Source organism: Suricata suricatta, chromosome 11 (assembly GCF_006229205.1).
Source record: "Suricata suricatta isolate VVHF042 chromosome 11, meerkat_22Aug2017_6uvM2_HiC, whole genome shotgun sequence".
In the NCBI taxonomy this organism is placed as follows: Eukaryota; Metazoa; Chordata; class Mammalia; order Carnivora; family Herpestidae; genus Suricata; species Suricata suricatta.
Genome location: NC_043710.1, coordinates 84,466,101 through 84,483,831, shown reverse-complemented (window position 1 = coordinate 84,483,831; position 17,731 = coordinate 84,466,101). Strand labels below are relative to the sequence as shown.

Sequence of the window (17,731 nt, the reverse complement as noted above, 5' to 3'; positions counted from 1 at the left end):
GGGTGTTGTATGGAAACCAATTTGACAATAAACTATTTTTAAAAAAAAGAATAAAATAAGATAAAAAAATAAAATAAAATAAAATAGCTGAGGTAATGAAAGATTTCCAATGATAAGCCTGTTCCCTCCAGGCTTTCATAGATATCACGTTGTCCAGGTTAACAAAACTCAAGGAGATGCACTGTACTTTCAGGGGCTCCTGCCAAAGCAAAGTCACCCCAAAAAGGGAAGAGGCTTCCCTCTGCTCCTCTCCATTGGAGAAGAAATGGTGGCTTAACATTTTGCAATCCCAATGTAATAACAGATTCAAGCAAGGATCATCAATGGATGTTAACCCACTGAGTAAACCAAAGGCTTTGGGGTAAGAATACTATTACATGGTCCCAAAGTATCATCCTACATTTTCCTCCTTAATTATGAAGAAAAAAGATACTGTTACAATCAGTATGTCTGGCAGATACCACTTAACCAAGATATCAAATGCATCATTACCAACACTGAAAAAATGAATCATGTGCCTCCTGAAGTGATGGGGGCGGGGAGAAGTAATGTTCCTATTTAATATCTGTGACAAAATGTTTAACCCAAATATAATCATGAGGTAACAATACAATTCCCCAGAAAGCAGGACATTTTACAATTCAAGTGTCCTGGGCTCTTCAAAACTATCAGTATGTTTTTTATGGAACCGTCCAAATAGACAAGGCAATCTTGAGAAAGAAAAAAAAAAAAAAGCACGGAATATTATGCTCCTTTATCTCAAACTACACTATGAAACTACAGTAATCAAAACACTATGGGACCAGCATAAAGGACACACAGATCAGTGGAACAGAACTGAGTCCAGAAATAAACCTTCAACTTATATAGTCAATTAATTTACAACAAAGAAAACAAGAATATACAATGGGTGAAAAGTCTCTTCAACAAATGTAATGGGAAAACTGGACAGCTACATGCAAAAGAATAAAACTGGACCACTTTCTTACATCATACACAAATATGAAGTCAAAACAGACTAACAATTTAAATGTGAGGCTGAAAACATCAAGACTCCTAGAAAAAAAACGCAGGCAGTAAACCCTTGGGACATTACTCTGACCAACGTTCTTTTGGTTCTCTCTCCTCAAGTAAGAGGAACAAAAGCAAAAAATAAACAGATGAGGCTACATCAAACTAAAAAACAAAGGAAAGCAAAGGAAACCATCAACAAAACAAAAAGGTAACCTGCTGAATGGAGACTGTACTGACAAATGATCTATCCAATAAGGGGTAAATATCTACACTATATAAAGAACTCCTACAACTCAACACCAAAATAACAACAACAATAATAATAATCCAGTTAAATATGGGCAGAGTGGGGCACCTGGGAGGCTCATTCAGTTAAGTGGCCGACTTCGGCTCAGGTCATGATCTCATGGTTTGTGGGTTCAAGCCCTGTGTCTGGCTCTGTGCTGACACCTCAGAGCCTGGAGGCTGCTTCAGATTCTGTGTCTCTCTCCCTCTCTGCTCCTCCCCCATTCATGCTGTTTCTCTCTGTCTCAATAATAAATAAACATCAACAACAACAAAAAAAGGGTAGAGGACCTGAATAAATATTTATCCATAGAAGACATTCAGATGGCCAACAAATGAGTGAAAAGATGGTCAACATCACTAATCACCAGGGAAATGCAAATCACAGCCACAAGATACCTACACCTGTCAGAATGGCTATCATTGGGGCACCTGGGTGGCTCAGTCAGTTAAGCATCTAACTCTGGATCTGCTCAGATGGTAATCTCACAGTTCCTGAGATCAACCCCATGTTGGGCTCTGTGCTGATAGCATGGAGCTTGCTTGGGATTCTCTCTCCTTCTCTCCCTCTGCTCCTTCCAGCTTACATGCATGCGTGTGCTCTCCTCGCCCCCTCAAAATAAACAAGCATTTAAAATTAAAAACAGAAAGGCTATTATCAAAAAGGCAAGAATTAACAAGTGTTGACAAGGATATGGAGAAAATGGAACCTTTATGCACTAATGGTGGGAATGAAAAATGGTGCTACCACTGTGGAAAATATTAGAGAATTCCTCAAAAAATGAAAACTAGAACTACCATCCAGCAATTCCACTGCTGACTATTTATTTGAAGAGACTGAAAACACTAACTTAGAAAGTGTATATGCATCCCTCCGTGCACTGAGTCAGGCCATGGGAGTAACTAAGTGTCCATCCACAGATGAATGGATAAAGGTAAATACATGGATATACATTTTATATGTACATAATGGAATATTACTCAGCCTAAAAAAAGAATGAGATCTTGCCATTTGAGACCACAGGGATGGACCCAGAGGATATTATGCTTCCTGAAATAAGTCAGAGGAAGACAAATACCATATGATTTTACATTCATGTAAAATCTGAAAAACAAATGAACTAAAAAAAAATATGAAGACTCATAGATACATATAACAATGTGATGACTGCCTTGTGGGGGATGAGGTTTAGGCTGTACAAAACAGGGAAGAGGATTAAAAGCCACAAACTTCCAGTTATAAAATAAATAAGACAAAAGGATACAATGTATATAACACAGGATATACAGTTAATAATATCTAACAACTTATATGGTGACAGATTGTAGCTAAATGTATCATGGGGATTACTTCAGAATACATACAGAATCACAATGCTGTACACCTGAAACTAACATAATATTGTATGTCAACTAAACTTAATTGAAAAAAAAAGAAGTCATTGACAGACTGTCTTTTTGGGGCACTTGGGTGGTTCAGTCTGTTAAGCGTCCGACTTCGGCTCAGATCATGATCTCACAGTTCATGGGTTCAAGCCCCGCATCAGGCTCTGTGCTGACAGCTCATAGCCTGGAGCCTCTTTCTGTGTCTCCCTCTCTCTCTGACCCTCCCTGCTCATGCTGTCTCTCTCTCTCAAAAATAAATAAACCATTTAAAAAATTAAAATTAAAAAAAAGACTATCTTTTTGAAAGACAAAGAAAAAAGGCAGAGGGCCCCAGATTCAGGGAGCCAAGAGACATGAAATCCAACACAGTACTTGAACCTTGAATAGATCCGGAATTGAAAGGGCCACTATTGGGCACCTGGCTGGCTCAGTCAGTAAACATCTGACTTCAGCTCAGGTCATGATCTCATGGTCCAGGAGTTCAAGTTCCACATTTGGTGAGCCTGAACCTCAGCTCGGGTGAGCACAAGCCCTGGTTCAGGTAAAACACAAGCCCCACTTCTCTCTCTCTCTCATCCTCCCTCCGCCCCTCCTGGAATTCTCTCTCTCTGCCTCTCTCATATGTGCCCTCTCTCTCAAAATAAATACATACATACATACATACATACATAAGGCCACTATAAAGAAGATTTAAGGAACTGAGAACACCTGAATGTGAGATATTCTGTGATGTTATTTGCTCAGTGTAAAATTTCTTGGGTATGATAATGGGGCTGTGATAACACAGGAGAATGTCCTTGTTAAGCGATGCATACATGCTGAAGTGCTTGGCAGGAAAATATCATGTTTTCTGCAGAAAAAAAGTGTGTATGTATGTGTGATGCACAAATACACATATCCGCATATGTACATGTGATCAAGCAAATTGTGAACTGTTTTTAAGGTTTGTTTGTTTGTTTTTTTTTTTTAGTATTTATTTTTTGAGAGGGAGAGAGAGAGAACATGAGCATGGGGAAGGGCAGAGACAGAAGGAGACACAGAAGGTGAAGCAGACTCCAGGTTCTGAGCTGTCAGCACAGAGCCCGATGTAGGGCTCAAACCTATAAACCGTGAGATCATGACCTGAGCCGAAGTTGGGCGCTTAACCGACTGAGCCACCCAGGCATCCCTGTTTTTAAGTTTTCTTAAAGCCTAATCATAAAGGATGCTGTAAGACACAAGTAATGTTTTATTTCTTGATCTGGGTGCTGGTTATGCAGTTCTTACTACAATAAATCACTTATGATTTATGGTTCCTACGTAAGTTAAAAATTTTTACTGAAAAGAATATCCTAGGCAAAGTGTTGCAAACAACCAGTCTCTGAGTCAGTATGTGTTCATGAAAATAAGTTCAATAAACAAAGAAAGGAGTATTCACACAAGTGAATGTGTTCTTCTTTCTCCCACTCCTCGTAACAACAGAATGCCAAGCTGCATACCTCGGAAAAGCTTCTGGGCAATGTGCAGAGGGTTCCCAAAGCGGAAGTTCTCCCCACTGAACAGGGCTAGGATGAGCTGATTCTGCTGCTCAAGACGGTCTTCAGCAAAGTGAGGCAGAAACTGCTGGAGGTGTTCACGCTGAGAGTCACTCAATACTTCCTGCCATGTTGAGAGGCTGACTACATCAAAGAATATCTCAGGCTAGAAGAATTCGGAAAACCAGGAGAGAAGTAAACAAGAGAAAAACAAGCTTTTAAGCTTTCCTGTAAGTGGTAAAATACACAGAACATAAAATTAACCATTTTATCCATTTTTATGTGTACAGCTCAGTGATATTAAGGACATTCACAGTGCTGTGCAACCATCACTGCATCCAAGTTCTTAAGTATGTTTGAACCAAAATGTCAATGCTCTTTATTCAATTCTCAAATCTTAGAGAATACAAACTACATATAAACCACTACCTTACACCCAACAGTAAGTAATAATCCAGAGGAGGGGCGCCTGGGTGGCTCAGTCAGTTAGGCATCTGACTCGATTTCAGCTCAAGTCATGATCTCACAGTTGATGAGAGTCCCACTGTCAGTCTCTGCATTGTGTGGAGCCTACTTGAAATTCTCTTTCCCTCTCTCTTTCTCCCCATCTCTCTCAAAATAACCATTTTTTTTAATGTTAAAAATAATCCAAAGGAAATACGATCTCAGTACAGAGAAATTTCATTTGGAAACCATTTCTGCCAACAAGGGGTATGATGGACAATTGAATTCAGCATAGAACGAGGGGCAGGAAACCGTTATCAAGGGAGAGAACTTGAGGAGTTGAGGTCACCTGCCAAGACTGACCAGAAGCAGGATGGTATACATATTGTCTGGAGGGGAAAGCCAGCAATTACAACGTCGCTTAAGAAGTGCTGATGTACATATAGGCACATAGGAGAAGCACACCCCCCAGGCTCAAGACCACACACCAGAAGAAATGATATTTAAAATAGTTAAGGGATAAGGAAAGGGGGAGGGGGGGAAGATGTTGAGGCAGGAGAGTTAAAAATCCACAGAGCAGGGCTGCCTGGCTGGCTCAGTCGGTAGTGCAAGTGACTCTTGATCTCGGGGTCTTCAAGCCCCATATTGGGCACAGAGATTACTTAAAAATACATAAATAAAAAATTTTTAAATCCACAGAGCAAAGCCATAAAATGGAAGAATTAATATGAAAAAAAGGACAGCAGTTACCTGTGGGGAGAATGAAGAGGGCTGAGACGGGGAGGGATATACGGGGGTTTGAAGGACACTGGCAGCATTCTACTTCTAACCCAAGTGGTAGCTAGCTGGGTGTTGTATTACTGCTTCAACTGTACATGTACCATAGATATGTGGATTTTATTTACTCTTCTTATGTATGCTACATTTCACTTTTTTTTTTTAAGTGGGCTCTATGCCCAACATGGGGCTTAAACTCACGACCCTGAGGTCAAGGGTCATACGTCTACCAACCGAACCACCCAGGCACCCCACATTTCACTTTTCTTACAATTAAGAGTTGAAGCAAGGTATGGCTAGGACAAGGGGGGAAGGGGAGCAGCAGACAGAAGAAAGGAGGAGGCAGGGACCTATAAACATGTTAAATACTTGTGACATTATCCTAAGGACATCAGAGAGCCACCAAAGGGCATAAGCAGGAGGCAGTCCAGAAATCCAACCACCTGGAAGACATGTTTGCATTCAGGTACTAACACACCTCAGTGTCCAAGACCTTCTCCTACAAATCTATTTTTGCACACCACTTTATGCCTAGTTATCTCATGCCTGGCATAAAGTAGGTACTACATAAAGTGCTGACTAAATGAATAACATGAAGAGATTTATTTGATAGAGTATGTACAGAAAGCATGGAGGGGAAGGATATATCTGTCAACTTCAGCAGTTGTTACTGTAGGTGGCAGAGACTAAATGGTGGCTTTAAGTCTATCTGTAATGTTTGACATGTAACAAAAGAAAAATCTGAACCACGTATGACTAAATGAAATCATCTCCTAAAATTAGATAACGCACAAATGTTTGCTAAAAGACACTCTACACCTGTCTCTGTAAGTGAAACACAGCAAAATAAACAAGACAGGTAAATACATGTTTTGGCATACGTAGTGCCTTGCATGTAATAAGCACGTAATGAGTAGCAGCCACCTTTAGAATGTTGGTGATTACCCAGCCCATCTGTGAAATGGGCCAGAAGCACACAAACATCCCATTCCAGGGCATATACTATTAACTGACTGCAGGGTTACTTTATTAACAGAGGTGGTACATGTAGGTTTTGTTTCATGAACCACAATGTGGGTAACCAAGCTGATGTAAAAACAAAACCCAAAACAAAACCCGTATTTTGTCCTTAAATTTCTTATTAATTGCTCAATACTGTCTGGTTAAAAATAGGGCTTATATAATACTATCATACTGACATATTATTAAGCATGCAGAATGTAGCTTATGCTTTCTTCTTTAATCAGAATATTAAAGGCTTTATGTTAAAAAAGAGAGGACACTCTGAATGCAATATAGAAAATGAAACCAAAGAGAGCACAAAAGACTGAAAACTTGTAGTGTGTAAAAAAGCTTTAGCACAGCAGGTATGGGCAAGGTGACAGAAAGACGGGGGTGGGGCTACTACTTACATCCTCCAGAAGGTCCTCAGGCAGACTAACCCTGGTGCCCCCCAGGAGGCAGTCCTCCATAATACGTGTGCCAGGGCCATCTCCACATGGACCCAGCTCCAGGGGCTCCGTCAGCATATGGTCCAAGGAATCCATTGTTTACATTCCACAGACAATCTAGACAAATACATGCAGTCACTCCTCCAAGCAGAAAGGCAGGCATCCCAGGATCTGATATTAACACTCTTTTGGAAAATATTCTGGTCCAGAAGATAGTCAATCTCAAGTTTAGTGTTATAACTTCTCCTCCTACACTACCCACAGCCGGACACCTCTGCTCTCTTCTACCACTGCATTCTTATCTCAATCTTCAAATCTTTTCTAGTAGGTCTCTTATTGCCCAGAATGCTTCCAGAGTAACTCCCAAATTTACACCATTTCTTATACCTTCATTTTATATTTGAGCAAACTGAGATTTAGAGATTAAAGGATAAACAGATGAGAGTTCATAATTTAGATTTCTCAGGCCAATAATCTCTTTGCTATAAAATAATTTAAGTTATTGTTTTGTAAAGTAATTCTTTGTTGTACTCTCACAAAGAAAAACTCCTGACAACCCATATAGACGAGTAAAGCTCAGACACTAACAGTAAGTTATTTAATGAGGGCCTATTAAGTCCAAGGCCTTTCATGTATCTCATTTAATTCCTTCAAGTGTGTGAGGCAGGGTTATATCTATTCCAGAGATATTAAATCTGAGGATCAAAGTAGATAAATAAGTCGCCCAACCCCAGGGGTCGCACTGAAACTCAGGTTTGCCTGACTACAAACAGATATTCTTAACACTGTATCTCCTGTATGAACTTTCAATTGAAACTGTGAAAAGGGAGCAAGCTAATATGACTCTAGTTCACATAATCTCTGGGGTCTCCAAACACTTGTTCATGGCAACCAGTAAATTTAGGACCATCTGACATTCATAACCATGTAAGTGTAATGTTGTTTCTCCTTCCTATAATAACTGAACACTACTGGTCACTTTTAGAAATGTAATTAAGACATTTTCAGAGAGCATCTCCTTGGGCTAATGGCTAGAAATCAGCTGTAAAGCTGCCACTGGATGGAACAAAACTAACAGGACCACAGGGAGCGTGAATGTAATCGCTCTACACACATCTAAATCCATTCTCTCTCCTATACCTACCGAATGCACTAACGAGCACAGTGGAATGGAATGGAAATTAAGAAACAGACTTAACAGTCAAAATGCCAAACTTCTAGCTTCATCTAGGTGACATTAGGCTAATCTTACCTTGCCAAGTGTCAATTTCTTTAGCTGGAAGACAAAGGGGAGTTGTCCCAGGTCCTCTGCACTGTTATTTCCAATCGTGGAATCCTACAATAAATAATCTCCAGATGGATAACAGTTTATATGACTTACTGCAGTCACGTAAACACAGTATTGTAATGAATTCTGATTCCAAAACCCTTAAAGGATGAAAAGCAGAGAGCTGTACTACTAAAGTAAGCATCTTCCCACTAATTATTTCAAGTTATCTTTTAGAGATTTCAGATTTATGTAAAGATACTGCAGGAAGATTAGTGTTGAACAAAGCATATGGTCTCTGAGCATTTGTGCTCCCTCACCTTTCAGTACATGGGGAATTACAACACCCTGAACAGTCTTAGTGACTAAATAACCCAAGCAGGTGAGAAAGCACATGGCACATGAGTTTAACAAAACTTTAAAATAGAAAACAATTTTTGCAGCAGCAACCTTATGTTTAAAGTAACGTCCTCTTCGCAGAATTGACATAGAACAAGGTAATAACTGCAAAGCCAATGTTCTCCCGGATTCTTGGGAGGATCGCCCCTGTTTCACAACTTGTTCACCACTTTCTTCAACTACGATGGTGGGGTAGCTAAATTTAATCTATTCGAGTGGCAACCTTTGTCCTGCTACTATTCTGAACAGGATCTCAAGTACAAAACGCAGGTACTGCCAGAGGATTAGATCCCCGGAAGCCAAGGGTTTTTTAAATCTTGTAAATCTTGTGGCGTCCTGGACCCCTTAACTAGACCAGGAAGACGTCTCCCAAGGGCCTTTTCTTTGCATCTGGGCTAGCCCGGCCTCCAGGACCCTCCCAAACGCAGAAACTAAACCCTTGGCGGCTTCCGGAGCTGGCGTCAAATCCCCCGACCCTACAGCAAACCCCACCCTAACCAACCCCGCCAGGACCAAGGCCCGGGTCCCGCCCCTCTAAACTGCACCTAAGCGCCCACAGCCCCTCCCCCACACCGTGCCTAACCCTAACCCCCACCCACCCAGCCGCCCGGCTCCCAACACGCCCGCTCCCTCGTCCCTGGCCCACAGGAGCAGAGAGCCTCAGAGACCCAGCCGCTCCCTCCCCCGGCTCACCGGCTCCACTTTAACCCTTTCACCGCCCCGGGCCCGCCCTCACCTGAGCCGTAGGCGCGGGTCTTCCAACCCGCAGCGTTTCTCGGCCCGCGGGCTCCCGGACGCGCTCGCTCCCGCAAGGCGTCTCGGTGCGTGCACGCTCCGGGCTCGGGCGGCGGAAGGGGCGGGGTTGCGCGGGGCGGGGCCTGTAGGGTGCCGGGGGTGGGGCCGCGCGGGGTAGGGTCTGGGGCAACGCGGGCCCGCGCTGCTGAGTACTGGGATGCAGTTTGCAAGTGGCCTGTTGGAAGCTGCCGGGGTGTCGGGCCTAGTCTACCTGGTCGCGAACCGAGGCCATGAATTTCATTAGCCAACGTTTGCAGGGAGTCCCTGCTCCAGACACTGTGCTAAGCACTTTCTATTCCCTATCTTTGTTATACAGCTGTGTGCTCTTATGCACTATTCCCATTTTACAGCTGGGAAAATCAGTTTCTTGAGTTTCAATGAGGAGAACACAGACTCGGAGCCTGTGCCCCTGCGCCGTCCCTCTATCTTCCTCCTGTCCCTGAACCCCTGACTTTCGGAAAGAAATACACACGTCGAAGAAATACATTCAAAATTAAACTCGATAACGTTCTTGTTAAGAATGTAGATCCCTTTCTTATTCACTAGGTCTTATTGAGAACAGCTTCAGACTACAGACTACACAGCTACTCCCACCAATGTTGCAGAGACCATAGTTCTCTCTACTGAAAGGAAATATGTCAGAAAACCTGGCAGGCCAAACTAATGTTCTTCCCTTGTAGGAAAACAGCAGTTTCCAAACAAAGCCCAATCTTTGCTCCCCTGCTGGCGGCCCACCTGCCCTTAGTCCCTGCCATGGAAAGGTTCTTGAATTATAAACCACCAAGTAAAAGGGCAGGGGAACGCCATTCCATAGTTGGCATCCCTAACTTCCCTTATGTTGAGTCTCTGACCAGACCAGAGTCAAAACACCATAAATCGTAATATTTAAAAAAAAAAATTAACCATCTCAGTAGCTTCACACATACAAACAAGGAAGATGTTTATTAAAAAAAAATATTTATTAATTTTTACACCTGCTGAGTAGCACAAGACTATTAACACTATAACTCACTGAATGTACAATAAATTTTCACATTTAAATAACAGGATAGGGTCAACAGTTTCAACCTGTGGGTCAGCTTTAGCATCTCATGAAGTGCTTTTTAGCCCCAGATACCTTGAGAGTTTTTTGAAAGGATAATTCCAAATCTGAAAACAATTCAAGAAGATCAAAACAATAGGGTTTTTCCAGAATAATAGGAATTTTACATGATGAAATGTCTATGTGGGCACAAATCAAACAATAAAAATGTAAAATCTATATGTAACCTACTCTGAAATTTTCACACTGCACTGATTGAAGTCTAGAGTGTCAATGTGTCTTGAGAGGCCACAATATAAACATTGGCTACATACATTTTTTCCCATATATTGATCTTCAGATGGCTTATAATCTACCATCTCTTCAAATCCAAGTCCTTTTGAAAATCTATCAACTTGGAATGAACGTGCAGAATACCTGATCTTAAAGAAGTGTTGTTTGGCTTTACCACCACCTGCATCTCTGGCTGATAACATACAAAATAGTTTCAGACCCTATACTTATTCCAGATAAGAACAAAAAAAGGAAAAAAAAAAACTTAGATGGAAAAGAAACAAATCTTCCAAAGAATTTTTGTCTGTGTATTTTACAACTTGAAATAACTGGCATAAAATGAACATTCTGTTCAGTGACAGTTTTCTATTTTAATCAATAAGTTATTCCTGAGGGGAAGAGAGGTACCTGGCTGGTTAAAAAAAAAAAAAAAAAAAAAGGACCCAATAGGGCCAAATTTAAGGTGTAAAAATTAAACTGGACCTTTGGCAAAGTCTAATATTCTTCACATAGTCTTTCTGGATCAGACACTAGGATATTTACAATCATTACACTGTGGGACTTTGGGACCCAGAGTCTCTGTTTTGTGACTCAGGGTCAATATTTTCTGTTGAAAACATGGACATTACCTCTTTGTTACCCAAGACAGAGTCCATCTCTAGTTCCTACACATTTACAAGTAATTTTCTCAACTTCTCTTAGTGCCCAAATTTTCAGGGATAACTGAATGAAAGAGGTCTCAAAAATAAAGTGCAAAATCTACATATTAATAAAGTTATTTCAACAAAATTATTTCCTTTCCAGGAAGGTATCTTTACTGTAAAGAAGTTCCTATACTTTTAATTTACAGGACCAGTTTTTACCCAGAAATGTAAATAAAATAGATTAACTAACTTCATTTGAAATTGAAGTTAGGTCTTTCTGTTCTGGAGTGATAAGTTCTATCACACAATAATTACTCTAAAAATGCATTAGTGTGTCACAAAAAGTTATTAAAATACAATCTAATTTCTGCGATGTTTTATGTGTACAATTGGAATGTACAGTAAAAAGAAGGGAAATACTTCTTCCCAACTGAATTGATAGTAACAAGACTGCAAACAGGAACACATGTTAAAAAACAAACAAACTGTCACTCAGCAGATTTTTTTCCCTCTCCCAAATGACAGTGTAAGATACATAAAGATTAGATTTCTTCCATATCCCTTATAATTGCCTTGACATAAAAATGGTCCCCACATTTCTATTTTTTCCCCTAAGTGTGAAGTTGGTCATCTTACCAAAAGGTCCAGATGAGTTACAATTTGCAGAAGCTAAAAGTGTTAAGAAATAAGGAGGGCCACTTTTCCATCCAACCTTTAAGAATGTTCATTTTAAGACAGCATGAGAAGTACTAAAATACACTGAATTATGTCAGTTGGACATACACCTGGTAAGAGCAAGGAGTTTATCCTTCACCAGTGAATGGTAAATGGATACTGCAAGGCAGCACAAGGTTTCAATGCTCTCTACTTTATACATAATTATCTTAGAAATTTCTCTTGGTACCAATACCTTGAATACCTCCTTCTTAATACACCACGACCAGAGAATGGGAGGCAAAGCTTTAATGTAGGAGTTCAAATTCTGCTGACAATAAACAAACCTTTTGTCCTACAGGAGACTACCACTGTAGAGTAAGAAAGTAATATCTATCAGAACAGGAGGTTCTGGCCTAAGCTGCTGAAGAGCAGCATCTGTGGAAAGCACTACCAATAATAGCTTGACAACAGGTTTCCCAAAGAGGCAAGTTGTTTTGTCTTGTTTTGTTTTAATCAGCAATAAGAAAAATCTAGATGACAGTTTTTCCTTCAGAACATCACTGTCAAACCTGTTTCATCATTTTTATTTTCATATTCAATAGGCTCCCTTTGTTAAATTACTGGAAATGCAAACTCAGAAGATGAAGCAGTTCTGACCTAATGAAATGCCCCTCTCCCTTGGTGCCATGGTGTGGAATTTAAAAGTCCAGTGGCCATGAACTTGGCACATCGTTTCTCCACCTTTGGTACAAACGTGATACACCACTTAATATTTCCACAAAGGAAAAGTAAGGCCCATCAATGTGTTAAAAAATAAAAACAACAACAACAACAACAACAACAACAACAACAACTCAAGAGCAAGGCAAAGTTTCTCCACCTTGAAATCCACTTTCTCCATTCCATGGCAGAAGCTCCTAGATTATGAAGCGTCAATTTGGTAAAGATGACCTTGATAAAAGAAGCCCTGGGGTGTGTAGAGTGTCAAAACTGTGGTCTCTAAATTCTTGAGTGAATGATAAATCTTAAAAAAGAGTTCCAAGTGTTGGAAGTTTTCAGATTTCTGAATGAGAAAAGACATGATGTGACTGCTGGATTCGAGCTCCAGGGTGAAGTTAAGGTTTAGTGATATGCACTTCACTGCTCCCATTCCCGTTGGTGGTGGCTGTGATGATGTACTGTGTGGGCTGCTGTTGGCTGGGGGTCTGGGGGTCCAGGTCACTGTGTGTGGCTGGCTGAACCTGGACTCCCGCGGAGAGAGCAGAAGCTTGCTTTTCCTCCAATTCTGGTTGACTTTCTGATAACACATAATGACCCTAGGACAGGAGGAAAAAACAAAAAAGATATATAGAAATCTGAGGTCTAAAGCTGTTGGGGAGGTTCTTGGTGGAAAGAGAAAGAAGGAATAGGAAATGAAATGTTACAAGGTGACACCAAAATAGGCACCTAAGTTAGATGTTTTACTTAAGTCCTTTACAGGGGATGGATCAGAGCAAGAGACTACAGAGGTCAATTAAGGGAACACCTTGGTTGTTCTACCAAATGACATAGTGAAGAGCTTCAGGTACAGAAATTTCCATCATGACAGTAACCTATGTGGCAAAGGAAACACATGCTATTGTACTGCTCCTAACCATTTAGAAATTCATAAGGTAAGATTGCTGTCTATTAATTTTTTGTGTGTGTTTTGTGGGGTTTTTTTGGTCTGCCCATTAATATTTAAGAGTAATACAAAATAGACAGTAGTTAGGTCATTGGTTCCTAGACTTCAGAATTTCATAGACCGGCAAATTAAAAGTAATAAGTATTCTCAAATTTTATTTTATCAAGTAAAGTCATTTTTAAGACACTGTCAAATGAGAGAAATTTTAACATTCAAAATTATAGGAAGAATACAATCTTAGAATGAAGTCCCTTACATTAAATCAATTTAGCTTTATGAAAATATGCACTGTCATTATTCTTTCTCTGATCATCAAACCTTCACAGACCCAGAGCTAGCTAGTCCCTTAAGTTAACATTTTTAAAGAAAGAATGTGTCCATTGGCAGGGTGATTGGTCTACTACGTAGGCTGAGAAAAAAAGAAGTCACAGAGGACAGACCAGGCAGTAGCCTTTCCAAGCACTGTCCAGAATAAAAGCCAAATAACCATTTGATTTATCTAGGGCCATGTGCTCTGAGTCCACACTCACCAATTTTTAATAATGATCTGGTTTCCCATGTGGGTCCTTTTCTAAGACGAAGGGGCTGTTTCTCTACTTGGAGTCAATGAACTACTAGGTAGTCCACAGGTAGGCTTTAGAAATTCTATGAACCCTGGAAAATGGACCTTAAATGAGAACATCCCTTGCTATAATCAGGTTCTCAAATGAGTTCCTGGCCAAAGAAAGGTAAAGAGTCAGTGGGTCCCACAGGCATAAAAATTTCACTGAGCATGCCAGCAAGACTATTCCATTTTATATTAGTTATTGTCTTCATTGACAGTAATGTTACTCTGGATTTATACATCTTTCCTAAGTCGAGTTAATGTGAGTTTGTGTGTTGAGAAATGGGTAAGCTCTGAGGATGCTTTGGGGGAAAAAAATCAGGTTTTTGAGGCCGCTAGACTACCTGGCTGCTCTCTGAGACCTCTTGGGAAATAATCTTCCCTGGAAACATCCCAATATTCCTAGCCACTTACAAGTATAAATTCTTAATTTAAATTTACATACTCTTCTAATTACTTAGAGGCAAGCCAGAATAAACCAGTGAAGGTAAAAACAGAGGTAGCAGATACAATCAAAACTGTCTTGCCTAATCTAAATATAACAAGATAATTCATGGCAATGTTTTTCACTGGGCGGGGGGTTGAATGTTTAAAATAGTTCAGGGGCGCCTGGGTGGCTCAGTTGGTTGTTAAGCATCTGACTTCAGCTCAGGTCATGATCTCATAGTTCGTGGGTTCAAGTCCTGTGTCAAGCTCTGTGCTGACAACTCAGAGCCTGGAGCCTTCTTCAGATTCTGTCTCCCTCTCTCTCTACCCCTCCACCACTCTCACACACACACACACACACACACACACACACACACACACACACTCTCTCTCTCTCTCTCTCTCTCTCTCTCTCAAATATAAACATTTTTTTAATTTAAAAACACAATAGAATAGTTTATTTTAAAATTTTGTTTAATGTTTTTTAAATTTATTTTTGAGAGACAGAGAGAGACAGTGCAAGCAGGGGAGGGTCAGAGGGAGAGGGAGACACAGAATCTGAAGCAGGCTCCAGGCTCTGAGCTGTCAGCACAGAGCCTGACGCAAGGCTCGAACCCACGAACCGTGAGATCATGACCTGAGCTGAAGCCGGCTGCTTAACTGACTGAGCCACCCAGGCGCCCCAATAAAACAGTTTAAAAGTGGGGCCCCTGGGTGGTTCCGTTGGTTAAATGTCCAATCCTTGATTTTGGCTCAGTTCATGATCTCACAGTTCAAGGGATCAAGCGCCACATTGGGCTCTGCACTGTCAACACAGAACCTGCTTAGGATTCTCTCTCTCCCTATCTCTTTGCCCTTCCCCAGCTTGTGTGCATGGTCACTCGTTCTCTGTCTTTCTCTCAAAATAAATAAAAAAGCTTAAAAACAAATTTTAAAAAATTAAAATAAAATAAAAAGTTAAAAAGAGCTCCATAACATTCATTCTGTTATTTTTTCCCAACCCCAGTTGAGGACCAAGAGTCATGAATACTTTCCACAAAGCACATAAAAAGGTGATCAGTTGTGAATCTGTAGGTATATGGACATAGGAGGTTCATTATAGTTATTAATTGCATAGGTATTTATTGAGCATTTGCTATAGTCCAGCCTCCTGTGCAAGGCATTGAGAATAAAGAAATAAACACCAGGACATAGCTTTCAAGGAAATCATTGTCTGCTAGGAAATTATAGATAGCAAACCAATAGATTAAATTAAAATGAGGATTATAATATAGCACAAGGGGTTATGGTAATACAGAGGAGGTACTTCTAACTCAGATACAGGAAGCTGAGGAGTAGGATATAGAGGGAGGGGAGAGTGGTGCAGTACGACGGACAGGAAAGCCCTCATGAGCAGATAACTTACCGGTGTAACTGCCTTCACTTGGCCAGTGGTGACAGGAGTGGCCACACCACTATCTGTAATCACAAACTGACCTGGGGGAAGCGTCATCATTTGAATCTCAGATGCTGAAAAACAGGAAATATCCACATTTCAGTGGTCTCAGATTTAAATCCAAGTTGTAGAAACAAACATCTAACCAGAGGCCACATTCCCCAGTGAGACATTTTCATGGATTTGCATGCTGTAGGAATCTTATAATGATATGATTTCTTGAAATTCTGATAAGAATGATCATAGGTTAGCAGAGAATTATCAAATAGCAGAAAAAATCAATGCATCTCGCCCAAATGAGCCTTTGAATACCCATAAAACAAATATTCAATGATTTTCTAAAACCTTGAAATAAGTTGCAAAGGTTTACCTCTTAGCTCGATATTTTTATTTTTTTATATTCAGATTTGAATCACTGGCAAATGTATCCACTATTGCCTGGTAATCACAATGTAAGCTAACTTGAATTCTATTTCATCAGAGTGTTATTAACACAAATAAAAAACAAAGTTCACCCTAGCATCCAGTTGATGATCTTTATATAATACTTTCCTTTAAAAGGAGCCAAAGCTTCTGGCTTCTGGCTGACTCCTGAGATGGTACAGGAAACCCTCTAAGATGAGCCCAGAACATGAGATCATAGCAGCATGCAAGATGCTATAGAAGACTATAAGGGGGTACCTGAGTGGCTCAGTCAGTTAAGCATCCGACTTCAGCTAAGGTCATGATCTCACAGTCTGTGAGGGCTCTGCCCTGACAGCTCGGAGCTCAGAGCCTGGAGCCTGCTTCAGATTCTGTGTCTCCCTCTCTCTCTGCCCCGCCCCTCACTCACGCGTGCAAGCGCATGCGCTCTCTTCTAACAAAAACAAATAAACATTTAAAACATGTTTAAAAATGACTACAAGTCATACAGAAAAGACACAGAGGCCACTTTGAAGATGCCCCCACTAGCCAAATTGGCATAATCTTAGCCTCAGTAAAGGTAACAATGGTTTGAAACGTATCCAACGTGTTGAAATTCATGAGAACACAATGACACTAAGACACACACACATACCTCTCATTAGTCACCATGGATAATACTAGGAAAAACTTATTATTTTGAAAATTGGTAAATGAAGGAGATGAACTGGATATCTAAGTATAAACTGTACCTTCCTGTGCAAACTGTACCTCAGAATCATCTGTTAAGACAAAAACTTTTTCTTTAAAGAAGTTTCCTAGCTGATAAGTTAGTGAAAAGTGATAGAATCAGAATATGACAACGTTGTAATTCCTAGTGAAATAGCAGAACCAATATTATGTGCCTCTGGATGAAAGTACACACCGCCAGCCATAAGTATCTTATGGGAAAAAAACTAAACCTGAATTTGATCAAGCCTGCAGTCAACAAGAAATAAAAGGGACAGAGGAAAGCATCTTAAATGATAATTTAGGAATGTCAATAGCAAAATCTAGAATGTGAGAAATTCTACAGAACAAATGACTTTTTCTTCAACATATAAGTTGCAACTTAAAAGAAAGAAAACACAAACACTGAAAAAAAAACACACCAACAACTCAAGGGCCAGCTGGCAGGCTTAGTCAGGGGAATAGGTGACTCCTGATCTCAGGGTTGTAGGTTTGAGCCCCAGATTGGGTGCAGATAATACTTA

The 17,731-nt window shown here is 40.4% G+C and overlaps 2 protein-coding genes across 6 annotated transcripts in view; both read right to left on the bottom strand.

Annotated features, from left to right (window-relative positions):
- The window catches only part of NFRKB (nuclear factor related to kappaB binding protein), a 43,607-nt gene extending 34,249 nt beyond the window's left edge, over positions 1-9,358 (bottom strand). For both annotated transcript variants that reach the window (XM_029956738.1, XM_029956739.1), the window contains exons 1-4: positions 9,274-9,358; positions 8,124-8,207; positions 6,833-6,988; positions 4,164-4,365 (exon numbers count right to left, since the gene is read on the bottom strand). In XM_029956738.1, the coding sequence (XP_029812598.1) occupies positions 4,164-4,365; positions 6,833-6,967 (337 nt within the window). In that variant the 5' untranslated portion in view covers positions 6,968-6,988; positions 8,124-8,207; positions 9,274-9,358. The remainder of the gene's footprint in view (positions 1-4,163; positions 4,366-6,832; positions 6,989-8,123; positions 8,208-9,273) is intronic.
- A 912-nt stretch (positions 9,359-10,270) lies between these two features.
- PRDM10 (PR/SET domain 10) overlaps positions 10,271-17,731 on the bottom strand; it is a 94,970-nt gene continuing 87,509 nt past the window's right edge. For all 4 annotated transcript variants that reach the window (XM_029957181.1, XM_029957182.1, XM_029957184.1 and 1 more), the window contains 2 exons: positions 16,047-16,150; positions 10,271-13,264 (listed from right to left, as the gene is read on the bottom strand). In XM_029957181.1, the coding sequence (XP_029813041.1) occupies positions 13,064-13,264; positions 16,047-16,150 (305 nt within the window). In that variant the 3' untranslated portion in view covers positions 10,271-13,063. The remainder of the gene's footprint in view (positions 13,265-16,046; positions 16,151-17,731) is intronic.